At 32.2% G+C, this 16,375-nt stretch overlaps 1 protein-coding gene across 1 annotated transcript; it reads right to left on the bottom strand.

Annotated features, from left to right (window-relative positions):
* Positions 1 to 1,290: 1,290 nt before the first annotated feature.
* Positions 1,291 to 15,055, bottom strand: LOC149735783 (erythroid differentiation-related factor 1-like). The gene is made up of 25 exons (XM_089878284.1): positions 14,762 to 15,055; positions 13,212 to 13,470; positions 12,794 to 12,911; positions 12,181 to 12,304; positions 11,719 to 11,835; positions 11,288 to 11,396; positions 10,810 to 10,931; positions 10,191 to 10,352; positions 9,684 to 9,780; positions 9,187 to 9,336; positions 8,607 to 8,787; positions 8,304 to 8,348; positions 7,831 to 7,992; positions 7,395 to 7,538; positions 6,971 to 7,018; positions 6,636 to 6,821; positions 5,967 to 6,260; positions 5,329 to 5,435; positions 4,892 to 5,020; positions 4,441 to 4,623; positions 3,997 to 4,137; positions 3,534 to 3,687; positions 3,226 to 3,332; positions 2,155 to 2,348; positions 1,291 to 1,763 (listed from the first exon to the last, which is right to left on the bottom strand). The coding sequence occupies exons 1-25, from the start codon at positions 14,812 to 14,814 to the stop codon at positions 1,571 to 1,573; spliced, it is 3,579 nt and encodes a 1,192-aa protein (XP_089734410.1). The 5' UTR covers positions 14,815 to 15,055; the 3' UTR covers positions 1,291 to 1,570.
* Between the last annotated feature and the right edge of the window lie 1,320 nt (positions 15,056 to 16,375).

The raw sequence follows: 16,375 nt of genomic DNA, 5'->3' as shown, positions 1-16,375 counted from the left end.
ATATATGAGTCGTTCATATAGTAGGGTGGGGGAAGATGGGACACCTTTTTATTCTATTTTCTCGACCTATTTGGTAGTAAACAAAGAACATTCAAACAATTATAAAACCGTATCCTCACGACTCTCATAGACCGTTGTTAATAGTTTAAAACACGATCAGGATATTTGGATATTATGTGGTAAAGGTGTCCCATCTTCCCCCACCCTACTCTTCAACAATTGATTGCAGCCGAAAAATGCAACCATTTTTTTACTGAAATAAATTTTAAAAAAACTTTTGCATAGGCCTAAAGGTAAACATACAGATGAACCTATACCTGTTAAATTCCGTATCTTCTGCAACTTTGTAGCATCTACCGTTTAGTTTACGTTTGAAATGTTTCTCGGGGCAGGCGTTTATAATGTTGAATAGAAACTGCTTTTCATGATGATCGTGCAGTGAATTGACTGATAAGCCGGGCTTGCCGCTTTTCGTATCTTGGACCACTTCAAATAGCGAACTCGGGATTGCTTTGTAACGGTGATCTTTCCGAACAGCGACTCTTTTAAAATAGAACAAAGCACAGACTAATGTTTTTATGTGATTGCCTTAATGAACAAGGCGCATAAAGTGAAATGAATTTTGTAAAATTAATAAAAATTAGCCCAAAATTCTTGTGTTAAGTTTAAAATAGCCGCAACAGAGCAGATGTATTCGGTTTCTATTTTATTATAGGCACACTGAAAATTCAAATATATTTGTGCAAAAATGGTCCCTAAAGCAAAAAAATCAAGTCGTTTCTGCAGACAAACGTTTTACTGATCTTATCAGTTAAAACACGCATTTTAAAAAATACTTCTGAAACTCACGACCAGCTTATTTTTACGAACACAAAATAGTCACGTTTCGAAATTTTTACTTTTAAAGTGGTCCAACAAAAACATTCAAAACAACAATCCTCGGATAGGTGACTTTTGAAACCCTGCACTATACAGACTTTTATACTTATATAATAGATAGTATATGTATTATCTATGCTTATATAGCCTCGACCAGAATATGTGGATATAAATATGCTTTGCTTACCTGATTTAAACATTGCGGTTGTTCACTTGACATTTAAAATTCAAAGCATTATATTGCCAATTGACTTTCGTATATGATTAAACGCTTTATGCTTTGTATATACGCAAGCTATTAACATTCGCAAAAATGCTTTGAATACCCGTTTACATTAAAGTAAATAGATACACAGCTGATATCTATGTTCTTTGGTTTACATACTGAAACAGCTAGATTCAAAACAATACTTTGTTTGAAGGACGGTACAAATTTTCTATTGCAACCAAGAAATAGCCGGCTAGTCAGAAACGAGAAAACTGAGAAAAATCTCATTGCTAAAACACTTTTGCAACATTTTGAAGAAAAAGTTTTTCCTCATACAACAGATATGGCGACTACTTTTAACATACCATTAACGAGTTTCTGAATTCAAAGTAGCACTAAGCACACAAGTCACCACCATGCTTAAATGTAACACTGCATTATAAAATACTTCAATTAATGTTATATAACCCGGCAGTAACATGATCACTTTTTAAAAATAATTTTTGTCTCATTCAGAATAGCAAGAAGTGCTTTTACTCTTTCCAGAAGGTACTTGTGCTTGTTTAAACTGCTGGTTTTATCAATATCTTTGCTGCAAACAGTCAAGCAATGTAAAGACTTGGTGTATAGTTCTTTATACTTTGTATGTGCAGGGTGTGTGCTTGGGGCAGTAGGCCTGATAAAATACAGTATCAGTATAACATTATAACATAGGTTACAAAAAACAGGTTGGATTAATTTTAGTTAAAGATCTGTGTAGTATATATCTGTACATCCTAACTCTTATTTTTAAGTACTGTACTGACAATCTTATCTATTAAAAACACATTAAAAAATGTGAACACATCCATTAAAAATGTGGATGGTAAAACACCCAAAAGACTTGAATCTAAAATGGTTAAATGTACAGAGTTAACTGATCCTACTAATCAGCATTACGAGTGCTTTCATTTTAACATGGGTCACTGGTGTGTTCCCTAAATTTAAAAAAAACAGAACACTCATATTTTAATGACTGTTGCTATCCCAACAAAAAGGACAAATACGCCACTCATTAAAAATCTCACCTTTTCTTAGCTGTCGTTCTTGTTGTACCTGAACATTTTACCAACATGAGTAGCAGCGATTGTAACACAGTGGAAAGTACGTTAGATAGAGAAGTCCATTCATCTATACTTGATGAGGTTATTTGTAAATCTGTAGTTCGTGTATCTGGTAAATCAACTGGAGATGAAGAGTCAGAGTTATGGCGAATAAAGTCCTGCAAAGAAAAGTTGTTGTAGTGGTTTATACATGTAAATAATTATTGTACAGGATCATAGCAGAGTGGTTAAAGAATTGTAACTTAGGAATACAGGATTTGATGCTTAATGCCATTATGGGTGTATGTGTCCTTGTGCAAGACCTTAACAGTAATTCCCCCAACCCAGTGGTCCTTCATGAGTTGTCGAAATGGCTGAGTGTTGTATAGAGTCATAGCAGGGAATTCTAGCTACAGGATTTGATGCTTGATGCCATTATGGGCAAGACACTTAACAACAATTGCTCCAATGCAATGGGACTTTATGGGTTGTCGAAATTGTCAGCCAAAAAAACAATACCCAACAAAGTTATATTTGGTAAGTCGCAAACTGGCACAAGGTGTATGAAACGGTATAACTAAACAACCATGATATAACTACTGTCTATGCCCACCAAATGAGGATAAATAAGTGAGACTATATGACACTGATTAATAAGAACATGTATTTCTTTCAAGTAGAACTGGGATAAAATATGTGATAGGTCAACTTTGACTATATATATCCAGTTCGCATACAACACAACAAATGAAGCTAAACAAAATATAACAAGATTTAAATACAGGGCCGTCAAGACTGTTTAACAATTATCATGTTTTTGCATGTACAGTATAATCTGCATTTGTTTTTGTTTATTAATCTCATTTTAGAATAAAATCATATATATATATAATGTATAGTACGGTGGGGTAAGATGGGACACCTTTAGCACAGAATATCTAAATATCCTGATTGTGTTTTAAATGCGGTCTATGGGAAAATAGAATGATACGTTGTCCCATCTTCCCCCACTCCACTAAATCTATTAAATCATGTTTGTCACAAGAAATGTTTTACCTGTAGTAACTCGTGGAGTAATGACAGTGGGCGCATACAAGGCATGGAAAGACCTAATGTTTCCAAGATTTGCTTTACTTTGGTTGTTGGGTTAGTCGTGCTATGAGCTGGGTAGAAAAAAATATTAGTTTGTTTTACTAAAAAAAAAAACAACCCAAAAACAAAGTTTACGGAAATATTTAAAATTTAAAAATAAAACAAATAAACAAAAAATAAGAAAAAAATTAAAACTTAAGAATTAAACAAGACTAAAGATAAAAGAGCAAATAAAAAGTAATAAACTGTAAAAAATTTTATTCTAAACTTACTTTCAATACAGTTTTCATGTAGCGCTAGTTTTTCGAGCAAAATACGAAAATAATCCGTCGAACTTTCATCTGGTAGTTGATGGAAAAACAAAATTGCTTTGTCATAATGGGAGTCAGCGAGCGTTTTGCAGTGTCGTCGTTTTGTGGATTCGGTCTGAAAAAAACAAAGAAATAAAAAAAAAACAGAATTTTTTAGACATTTTAAGCATGTACTGCTTTTAGCAGTACCATCCCTATTTGGGTATAGAGATTATTTATATTAAATATAAAAAAAGATCTTACATAACAGTAAAAAACACACAGAAATCCTATAAAAGGGTGAAAAAACAGTATAGATTATATAAAAGAGTAAAGAGCCTGTAATTTTTTTTATCAAATTAAACCTAATTTCTGCACACATATATTTTAAAAAAAACAGTAGTGATGAAAATCATATATACATATATATATATATATTTGTTACCACGTTTCGAAACGAGTTATGGTGCAAGGATGCTAGCCGGTGATGTATCTTCGCACACCTCATGATCGCTTGTGACTTTTTATCGTTTGATTTTAGAATATTATTGCAATGTTTCAATGATTTGTGGAGTAAGTCTGATGTCTGAAAGTGAAAAAAACTTTAAAAAATATATTTTTTGCCATTCACATGTTTTTTACTAATTTTTATTCATTATTTTTAGCACTATTTATAGTGTTGTATTCAATTTTTATTGTTTAAATGGGTATTAGACAGTTTTAAATAGCCCTCTGACAGAACTTACTGTATGACCTCCATATAAAACAGAGCAAATTTATTCTAAAAATACAAAAATTTCTAATTTACTATTTGACAATAAGCATTTGAAGCTCATATATACAAAAACCCTAAAAATTATCCAAAAACAAAAATAAAAAAATTTAAAACCTGTTGCTCAATTTGTTCTCTTGACTTTAAGTGCAATGGTGAATGGTCTTGTACACGTTGTGCCATGGTAAAGTAAGCACCACATACTTCCCATGATAAGTTATTATGTATATTAAGTGATAATGATTTTGAAGTGTCAGTGTCATTGCGTCGGTCATGATTGCTATTATGGTGAGTCAATGCCTGAAAATAAAGTCGAAATTTTAGTTTGGGTTTTATTTTTTTATTTATTATTGTAGAGTGACATACTGTTCAAAAATACACATTTCATAATTTAATTATTTCATTTAAAAATGTTATCTTTGTAATAAATCAATAAAAAAATGATTCATGAAAATTGCAATTTACCTTTTCCTTTTCTGAAAATTGTTTTTTTACAAAAAAAATACTTTGCAGTAAGGTAAAAATATTTTATACAATAAAAAATTATTAAAAAAGTTTTTCCAAAAACCTTGAGGTAATAGTCAATTGCACGGTTATGTAAAGTCTCTTCATCCATAGTAAAGTTATCTTGTTGATCTTGTGCAATGGATTGAGCGCAAATTCTCATTAACTTACCAAGGTTGGATAACACCAATGCCTGTAATGTTTTTAAAAAAACAAGATATTTTTATTTGGAATGGTTATTGTCTAAAGTTGAGCTGTAAGTTTAAAATAATAAAAAAAGCTGTACTAAAATTACTGACAATACTTTATTTTGTAAGTATAAATTTTTCTATAATTACTAATATTTTTCCTTTTTAAGCAAAAAACTTCTGCTAACTGTTATTATGAGTATAAGTAAAAAATAGTTTTGTAATAATAGTGTAGAAACACAAAGTTGAAAAACAAGAATTACTAGAATTTATATAATTTTGTTAAAGTTTGCAGCAAAACTTATCTAAATACCTGATTAATTGCATCATTAACTACGGTAAAACAATTTAATGCAAGTTCTAGATGAGAATAAGTCATTTTCCATACTTCCTTCTGCTGGTTGTTGTGCTTATCCTTGTCTGCAGTAAATTAATGAATATTTAATAATACAAAACTCTTATAATTATGAATACATAAGTTTCTATATGGGTGAGGTGCTAATGACCAGCACGTCAGGGGACCTGGGATCAAGGCCAGGGTTGACCCACTAACTCATTAGATACACAACACAAAAGTTACAACAATTGATGACAAATCATTTTTTAAATGGAAAAAACATAAAATAAATACAGCAGTAAACTACAAAACACTTAAACTCTACAATATAGCAAGCAATACATATACAAAATATAGCCACAGTAAATAAACGTATAGTAGGGTGGGGGAAGACGGGACACCTTTAACTCTAGTTTCTCGTCCAATTTAGTAGTAAACAAAGAACATTCAACGAACTATAAAACTGTATCCCACGACTCACATAGACCGTTCTTAATTGTTTAAAACGCAATCAGGATATTTAAATATTATGTTTTAAAGGTGTCCCATCTTAACCCGCCCTATTATACTAAACACCTAATTCTCAGTAAAATAAAGTATATATATAAAACCACCTTTATAAGAGGTAACATTCAACAAAGTAACTGCCTCTCCAATCCCAAGCGCGCCTTGCTCGTTTGCTACGTGTCCGAGTTTCCTCTTTATCATGAAGACCATCCCTTCATCCTCGGATGTCCGGGATCGGCTCTTCCCACGATCTTCTGCCTTCATCTTAGATGAGGAGGACTTTTTATCTTTTCGTTTGTTGGGAAGTTTTTCAAGAGCTGACTGATAACATTGCCGAGTTGTTTTGTAACCTTCACCAACTTCGCTTTGTAAATCAGTCAACCAAACATACTCCTGACCAGCTGCGTGAAAAGTTTAAGATAAGATTAAGAAAAAAATAAATCTGGTACAAAAATTATCTTTTTTTTCTTTTAATTTTTTTTTTGTTCTGGTAAAAAATAAGCTTGCCTTCCTTTTTTGCAATATTTATAAGGAAAAGAGAAGAAAACATTTTTTACATTGGGCTATGAGAACAATTTTGGATGGCTGCTTAGATATGCATGAATGCTTACAACATTTTACAAACAAAAAAGTTTTATTTTTTAAGTTTTTGTTATAAATTTTTGTATTTTCTTAAAGAAAGGAAGAGGTCACAACACAACCCCTAAAAGCCCCAGCTTGCTGCGCCACTGCTTATAGATATGCATGAGTGATTAGACAGATGCATGAGCACTTACATATGATCGTGAATTTATTCATTGCATCGCAGACAGCGATCTCTGTGTCCGATACGGAGAAGAATTGCTCGCAGAAGATTCTCCTCTCATCTTCGCTCTTGCTCTGAGATCTGTTCCACTGGATGTCACCACAGAGTGTGAGAAGACGAGGAAGTAGGAGATGGAAGTCCGGAGGAGTGATCAATCCTGGGAAGATGTTAAAGAAGTGAAGAAAATAATGATAAGGTTTTATAGTGAGATACACTAAAGAACATTTCCTTATGGCAGAGCAGAAAAGATTTTGACCATTTTTATTTACTTTTTGGAAATTCAAGAAATGAATTATGTAACCTTACCTTGTTTTGCTTGCTTTACACTGATGGTCATCAAGTATTCAAGGAATTCTGAAAAGAATATTTCAAAATAAAAATTAACAGTGTTATTTCAGCGGTTTAATCTTGTTTTATGCAAGCAGTTATAATATGGTATAGGGTGGGGGAAGATGGGACACCTTTAGCATATAATATCCAAATATCATGATTGCGTTTTAAACAATTAACAATGGTCTATGGGAGTCGTAAGGATACCGTTTTATAATTCTTTAAATGTTATTTGTTTACTACCAAATTGGATGAGAAATTAGAATGAAAAGGTGACTCATCTTCACCCTTCCTACTATATGGTAAATTAAAGCATAAAAAATAGAAGCCAAGAAAAAAAACATGGCAGAGGCTCATGTGTGCGTAAAATTGATCTAAACTTTTGCAATATCACTCTTACCATAACTCTGCAGTGCAATGCGCAAAAACTGAAGCGATAAACCATAGTTTTCCTGTTTCGATTCGTGCTCAGCAAGGGAATAATAAGCAAGTGAAATATTCCGGTAAAGCTGGATTCGAACTTCCAACAATTCAGGATCATTATCTGTTATTGGGAAGATTTTTTTATTTACCATGTTTTCGTATTTTACGATGGTAAAATTGTATTGTTTTTACTACGTTTGTACTATTTTATCATTCTTTTACTTCATATTATTATTTCCAAGGCATTTTTGCTTTTAAGATAAGTTTATTTACCCTTTTGTACTAGAAAAATAAAAATCAGAATTAAAAAATATAAAATTGACAAACACAATTATAAAAAAAACAATATTATAAAAATATGCCACACTAGTAATAATAACGTCTGTATTGTATTATCACGTAGTGTACATTACCTTCATCAGTTCTCACATTAAGGGCCTGTATTATATGAGTAAGTGCTGAATGGCAACCATCTGTTTCGACCTGATTCGACTCGGAAATTAACTTTATTCGATATTTCTCGGGTATCGACAACTCAGTTACTGATGGTATTACAGCTACTTCCATATTTGGTTCTGTAGATTTTTTTATGTTATAATAATATACTGTTTTTTTAAGAAATTCCTAAGGGTAATGGTAAAGTGTGTAGCTTAATTTGGGGTGTGAAGCAATTTAAGAAGATAAGAATTTTTTGTTTTGAATTTCCATAAAACAAACGCTTACCTAAATATATATTTTTAATATTTTTAATTTAATTTCATGCAAATACGTAAAAAAAACAGAAAATTTCCTAAAAATACACAATAAAAAATCTCTAAGAATAAGTAAGTAACAAATATCACTGTATAGCCTAGCTACAGAATATCAAGATGTTTATGCGACTCACTTTCAACCGTGTGGGACTTGAGGGATAAATTTGATTTTTGCCGATCTAAAAAAAAAATTAAAAGTGAACAGGTTTTATATAGTAGGTAAAGGTAAGATGATTCAAGATTATATTCATCTTTCATCGTCAAATTTGGGGGTAAAGAGGAATATTGACAGAATTATATAACCGTATTCCCACAACTCTATAAAAGCATTTTTAATTGCCCAAAAAAATAAAAACATTTGAAATATATATTGCTATTGCTAACCATCTTACCCCACAGTGCAATCCAAAAAATAAAAAAGTCATTTAAAGTCATACCTTTTTTATTGAGGTCAACAGGTGGTTTTTCACTTGGTGAATCTGGTAAACATAATGTAGACAACATACATAAGGCTCCCATTAACATCACTGGGTCAAGAGAGGAGTTTTTCTCCAGAAGATTGATGCAATTTTTTAACAATTCTTTGATGGTTGCTTTGCTGCTACAAGCAACTGAAGCCTGTGATATAAGAATTCATTTAAGTCAAAATTAATGTAAAATCTAGATTTTTTAATATAAACCATTTTTTAAAATTATATACTGTGAAAAGGAACTATATGCTGTGAAATTTTAACTGTATAAGTTTTCAGGCACTTTTAGCAGAGAAAATTGTAAAATTTTAAAATTATGTGTGCTAAGACCCTAAAAAAATTAAAAATCGTGAAACTATATTCTATTCTGTAAGCCTAAGATCCTACAGCAAGGCAAGCTGTAGGAGCGTATTACACCAGTAGTTTTTGGAATACCGCATTCCCAAAAAATAGATTACTCTGCTATAATAATAATATAAAATACAATTATTACTGCTTTACTTTAGCACTTTATATTTTGCAAAGATAAAACAAAATATATTCCTACCTGTTGCATTAAATTAACGGCCATCTTATAAAGTAATGTAGCCACAGACAAAGTAAATGGATTGTGTGAGTTTTCATCTCCTCTGTTCTTCTTCTGATCACACAGCATTGTGAGATCATAAAGTTTCACCACGTCGTCTTCATTGCTTCCCTAAAAAGCAAAAAAATAGATTTTTTGTTAAATCTTAATTTTTTTCATTCCTTTTATTCTCGCTTAATGCCTACATTTTTAAGTACATCAAAATTTTGAAATATGAAATTAAAATTTTTAAAAGTAAAAAAAAATATGAAAATATTGTTATATTTTCTGTTAGCTTGGAAAAACTCTTTTTAAGGTCGTTTCTAGATTGTTAGTGCACTTGGTTTAATTTATTACTCCTATAGGTGCGATCAAGAGCTAGATATTATTTGCCTAAATCAGTTAAGTTCAAGCATATGCTGTTATCATATAAATATTATATGTACATTCACGCAAGATATCGTGGAAAATGAACTCACTTTAAACAGCCAGTATGTATGACCTTCTTTTGTGCAGTTTGATTTCAGAAATGATAAAATGTTTTGGGCGATGTCCTTAATCACTTTGGGACGAAATCTATAAAGAAAATTAATAAAGCTGAATATTGAATAAATTTCTATTTATAATTACCATGTATAGAAAGATTATATTAAAGTTTTATTTAAATATATATAGATTATAGAAATTTTATACAAAAATAAAATTCCTCTTTCTGCCAAACCAGTACACCAGATAATATTACAAAATCAATCCATATTTCTGTTACTGATATGTTTTCACTGTGTCTTAGTGTCTTGCATAGCACACTTACCTAATCAAAAACATAATCTAGTGTCTACCCTTTGAGGTAAGAGTTTGTCTACTCGTTTAAAAGTGAAAAAAAAACTTTGTTTACCCCTTTTAAGGTGAAAAAAAATATGTTTGGACACAAAAAAGTAAGCGAAAATTTATTTTTAAAAGACAATTTTAATATTTTTGACATAAACCTGGACCCTTCTAGAGTTGGAATATCTTCAGTCCTTATAACTTCATAATTCTTCACAATCCCATTGACATGGAAACACATAACCACCTCCGGTACATTACAAATTAAGTTATCGAGCCAGTAGTCAATTCCAGTGAGTACGTTTATCGGTTTGCTTGAATCTCTGTATAGAAAATATTATATTAAATTACACTGGAGTTTAGGTATCGTATTTTTTTTTATTTATGAAAATTATTTATTATTTATGAAAACATTATTTATGAAATTAAATGGGTTTTAAGGCTTTATTTAAATCTTTTCCAGCAAAAAATGGTTAAAAACGTTTATTTTTACCTTGTTTACCTTTTTCAAAATACAGTTACTTATTAGTTTAAAATGATTTTTGATTTTTAATGAATGAACTCAATTTATCTGTGGAGAGAAAAGGAAAGTAGTTATAACAAACTAAAACACAAAGTCCAGAATGGTGGCAGCAACAAGTCTTGAACCTGCACCCCCACAGACAAATGTCCAACCATTATACCACAATACCAGACAATTCAATTCAAAATAAAAAAAAGACTTAAATTTAAATCCCTGAGCTAATGTTCAAAACAAACCAGTAAACAGTATCATGTTACCTTAATCTAAGACTGACTGCTGGGTATTCACCTCCACCAAAAATGGGCATGTTAGTACCTAGTAACATCTGTAGATCTTCAAATGACCAACAAATAGTTCGCTCAAATGTGTCACTTATATCCTACAAATCAACTGGTTTTTATAAAATATTTATGATATAAAATTCCATATGCCTAAATGTATGATAAACAAAAATCCCCATACTTACATAGGGTAAGGGTAATAAATATAAAATAACCAATAAAACTGTAATTTTAGCAACTGGTAAGCAATAAAAACAACTGAGTCGCTTAATTGTATTTTGCAATTTTATGATATAAATTTCCATATGCCTAAATGTATGATAAACAAAAATCCCAAAAAAAATCACATGCCCCTTTATGCATGGTAAACACTAAACAGTATGTCAGAAGTGCTGGTTTAAAATGGAATTATCTAATTTATATCAGCACAGTTTGAACAAAGTAGTCTACTGACTTGCTGTTTGAAACTACCAGATCCCGGGGTCCAAAATTTCCACCTTAGCTCTGAAGGAACTACTGCATTTAAACTGTTGTCTGTTGAATCTGTTGCATCAGGTGTTATCCTGTGGGAGATAAATGATAAATATCGCAGTAGTTGAAAGTAATGGGGAATAATGAATTGAAAAACATAAAACATGACTTTTTGGAGACATTGGCAATTATATTTTAGCATAGGACGTTAGCAATAAACAGATGGTACAAGTTTAAAACTTAGTAAATGCAAACAATTTTTTTAAATGTCTGTATGCTTGATTAAAATGAATTGTAGATTCTATTTTCTGCATAACACAGCACAGACCTTTTCATATAGAAAAAAAGTTAGCAAAAACACTCAGTTCTGCAGTACTTGTAATTAAACCAGTGTATTTCTACTTTTAGAATCACCTTACTACTTCTTCTATTCTCCTCATTACATCAATATCATTAGGTACACTGTGTGTTTCACTGCTTGGTGGAGATGGTGGTCTTTCTGTAGCAGTACCTTGTTCATTTGCATGTATGCTGAAATGTAAATTTATAAATACAATGCTGTCTTTATATTTACGTGTTTTAAAAAACTGCCCTATTACACTTTATCAATTTGAACCTAATATTTACAATGTACCACTGAACCACTGTATGTGGTAATATGGATTTTTCATGCTAAAAAAAACAACTAATAGGGACTCCATAATCTCAAAACATCTGAATTAAGACAGTTTTATTATAGTTTGTAACTTTGTGTTATGCATGTTTCGTTTATTGCTGCTTGTGCATGTGTAAAAATTATGACTGTAACATGCATGATAAAAGTTGACTATGTAGCCTATTTGTACAAAGGGCTACTTATACATTATGCAACCATACCTGTAGTACAAGAACTTGGACAACATAAGCCTTTCATGTTGTGCAGATGGAAGCTTCTTCTTAGGTAAGCTTGGTATGTTACTTAGCTGTTGTTGAATGTTTCCAAACCAACCTGGTTCTGTTTCTGCCGAAAAATAAGTTTGTGTTTATGTGTCTACAGTTGATACTTTTATGTTAGTATGTACTTAATGAATGTACATACTAACAGTAACATATAAAAAAGTGATTTTTGATTCTGTTTCTGCCAAAAAAACTTTCTGGTTCTGTTTTCATCAAAAAACGTTTACCTATATCATATGTTAATATGTACTTAATGAATGTACATACTAACATATAGAAAGGTGACTTCTGGTTCTCATCTAGTTTCTGCCAAAATAACGTTTATGTCTAAGTGTCTACAGTAGGCACCTATATCATATCTCATATGTTAGTATGTGAAAAAGTGACTTGCATAAAATGATGGCATAACACATTAATATGCATACAACCTTATTTAAAATACTTTAATACTGTATGAGCTAGGTAGACATAGCACATAGTACATATAAAATATATATAGTGAGGAATGGTATAAGTATACGACACATGGTAAATATAGGTTTTATTAATTTACCACTTGGTCGTCTAGAAGCAAAGTCAAATTGTTCAAGGAGTAACGTCTTCCCAACTCTATGCACAGCCATGCTTATTTGTGCTTTGCTGAATGGCATCTTTAAGAGCTTTTTGATATTCTGGGTAAAAATGTGCGTTTATGGTTATTGCTGTGTCTAGTAGTAAATGAATAAGCCACAGTATTTTGCACACTATTTGACTAGGCTTAGGCCTGATTAGCCAGTTTTAAACACAACCTATTAGCAGATTTTCTTTTGTATTGGCAAATACTGAACTGATTTTTAGGAAATCCCAAAACATTTGTGCCTTTTTTAATCCAAGGTATTGCACAAACATAATTTATTAAAAAGTATGTCAAACTAGGATCAAAAATAATTTTATATATATACATATATAATAAAAAAATTGAATCCTCTTACTTCAGCATCTGATACCACATCTATTTTTCCAATAATATCCAAGTGTTTATCTGCCATACTGAAGCTTGTGAACAAGGGCATGTCCCTGCGGCCAGGATCACTGTAGCATGGTCTGCTACCTGATATAAGGTGGCTGGGACGGAGACCTTGTGCTCTACGAAGCCAATTTGAGGGCGCAAGGTTTAGATTTGTAAGTGGGGCAAGCTGGTTGTAAAACGCTGGGAATTTGGCTGCAGAGTATGTTACCACTGCTCTTGATCTGTTGAAACATATTAGAGAGCATAAGTAACAGTATAACTGTTGTTTCATACTTCAGTAAATATTATTTTTATCTCTACCTATATGATAATTAAACATAACACTTAATAATTATTAACACACGATATAATGTATAGATACAACAAAATAGGCACTAGTGAAGAATTCTCTGGTAGGGGAGACTGGGGATGGTTCGGACGTTTTTTTGAAAATTGCTAATAATTTTTTTTATATGCATCACATGAATTTAAATGTTAGTTTGTTGTAAAGGGTGATCCTTTGCCGAAAAAGGGTAGGAGAGTCGCATGCCAAAGAAAACTAGAAATACATGAAAAAGGTCAAATTCCGAAGGCTCTCAAGTGTCTGGTGTTGCCCCGGTACCGGGGTAACATCGGACATGTCCAGGGTCACCTCGGACAGTATACGTTTTTTGGTTTTATTCGACACCGTTGGTAAAAACGACAAACGAAATAATAATGAATCATCTAATATATAAATCGACTAGGCTAAGCTGGTACTTAAGCGCATATTAAAACAGGAAAGGTTGATGAGAAATCTTAATCCTTAATAGTCCCCTGTCTGTACGAGTATCATCTTCAATAACTGGAAAATAGCTTTTTTTCATTCAGTCGCTTGATACTCTCCTGATGTCGTCTTTCTTTTAAACGTTCTTACTATTTTTTATGATCTAAAACTATTGTGAGCATACAACATAATACACCTTACCAACCCGGGCATGTTGTCCGACGTATCCCCAGACACATGGTGACATAAAAAAAGCAAAAACATAGCCGCCTGTTTACCTCCTGCTCAAAATCTACGTTTGCTTATTGAAGTGTTGCTTCTAAACTACGACTTCCACCGCAAAAGAATTAATTTCGGCTATCAGTAACCAAACTATACCCTTACAACCAAAAACTTAAAAAGTAGATATTTCTGTTAAACTAACTTTTTTTATTTTAACTAATCGGTTGAACTGTGCATGCCCCCAAACATTATGCTGCTTTGTAATGGAAACAATAAGATTTGTTAATAATGATATCACAATGCTCTATTGTGACGTCATGTACATGGTCCGAAGTACCCCCGCGTCCGAAGTATCCCCGGTCTCCCCTACATAGCAGAATAGGCTGGCGAAAAGTGTTAGAAGTTGGTGGTTGATGGTTACGGTTAGTAGTTTAGTTATAGGAGTTAGTAGTTAGGGGTTGGTTAGTGGTTACTGGTTAGCAAATAGCACCACAAAATGTAACCCCTTATACAGTTTACAGCATTAAGCATTATTTATATCTTACCTAACTTCCGTCTCCACAGTTTTTGGTTGGCTGCTGTCTGTACCACTGGCCATTGTGTTTTGTGTATATTTAGTTAAACAGATCGAGAATCTTGCATAACAAGATGTCGGGATCCTGTTTTTCGTTCACCAATAAACTATTTTACTTCTTTTACAAACTATTTAAAAAATATTCCAACTATGGATACACACTTTTTGCCCCAAAATTGAAAGTTTTACAACCGTTACTGCATGTCTTATGCCAAAAAACATTCATTCGAATACTCAAGAAAACTCCAGAACTGTTTCGAAAGGGGATTTCCCCAAGATGTGAATAGCAGCTGTCTAACAAACGTTGAGTTGAGATGCAAAAAGTCTTACTTTCAAATTCAAAGTTGAAATGCAAAAAGTCTTACTTTCAACTCTTTAGCTGTTTAACTTCAACTGTATTAGATGTACTTAATACCCGATTACGGTATAACTGTTCTAATAAATTCCTATACGCGCACTGCCATTTCATTAGAGCTCGCTCACTTGTTCAGTATTCCTATACAATGCACAAATGCTGCACATGTTGCACCATAGTACGCTAACTAACTATGGTTGTATATTACCTGTTTAAACTTTTCCACCCATGTCATTACAAAATTTCCCTGCTGCAAGGAAATGTCCCAAGTCTTGTCTCCTCTGTGCCTGTTTGATTCTTTACTAAAAATAGAAGTTAAAAGATAAACAAACAAGAGATCACAGATCTAATAAATAAGCACATTTTAAACTAATTGGCATAAGACAGTAGAGTCGGGGAAGATGGTACACCTTTAACGCAAAATATCCAAATAGCCTGATCGTGTTTTAAACAATTAACAACGGTCTGTGGTAGTCGTGAAGATACGGTTTTATAATTCATTAAATGTTCTTGTTTACTACCAAATAAAAAGAGAAAACAAAATGAAAAGGTGTCCCATTCACCTCCACCCTGCTATATTAATTAATCCTTTTACTACAACGGTCGACTGGGCTCGAGGCTCAAAAACAAATCTGAAGTAACCAACAAAACGGGTTCTAGTCGCCATTGGTGATTGTGGAGCAGTAGGCAGAATGTATTTATACATGTATTACAACTAATGAAACTTATGACGTATGAGGATTGAGTGATTGGTAAAGAATATGTGTAAATACGGTTTGTACAACTCCTGTATCATGTGTTTATTGTAAACGTACACTAGTTAACGTTGTCGTCGCTTAAAAACGTTTGTTTTCATGAATTTTGACAAACCGTAATCACGCAGTAATTAGGTAATGTTAGAAGTTAATATTAATCATATGATGTTGAATTAAAAATAATGTTTCAATTACGATTAATGATAATACGGTATAAGAGTACTGCATTTAATGCGTCCCCACTTAAATGCTAATAGTTTGATTCAGTCGTGAATCGTTGTGTGGATACAACACGCGCCGTCGTTTCCCGCCAAACTGCCAGACAGTGTTTCCGCTATGTATAGTGCATGAGGAAAGTAATCGTTAATTAATCGCTCATCGTGCGGTTTTAAATCTGAAAGTTCAGTCTAAAAATTATAAATATATATTATGATTTGATTTCAATCAAGAGAATAAAGAAAAATGCTAGAATTGA

This window comes from Ciona robusta, chromosome 5 (genome assembly GCF_009617815.1).
Source record: "Ciona robusta chromosome 5, ASM961781v2".
Lineage (NCBI taxonomy): Eukaryota > Metazoa > Chordata > Ascidiacea > Phlebobranchia > Cionidae > Ciona > Ciona robusta.
Note: the sequence above shows the minus strand (reverse complement) of the source record. Positions and strands in the feature narration are given on the sequence as shown.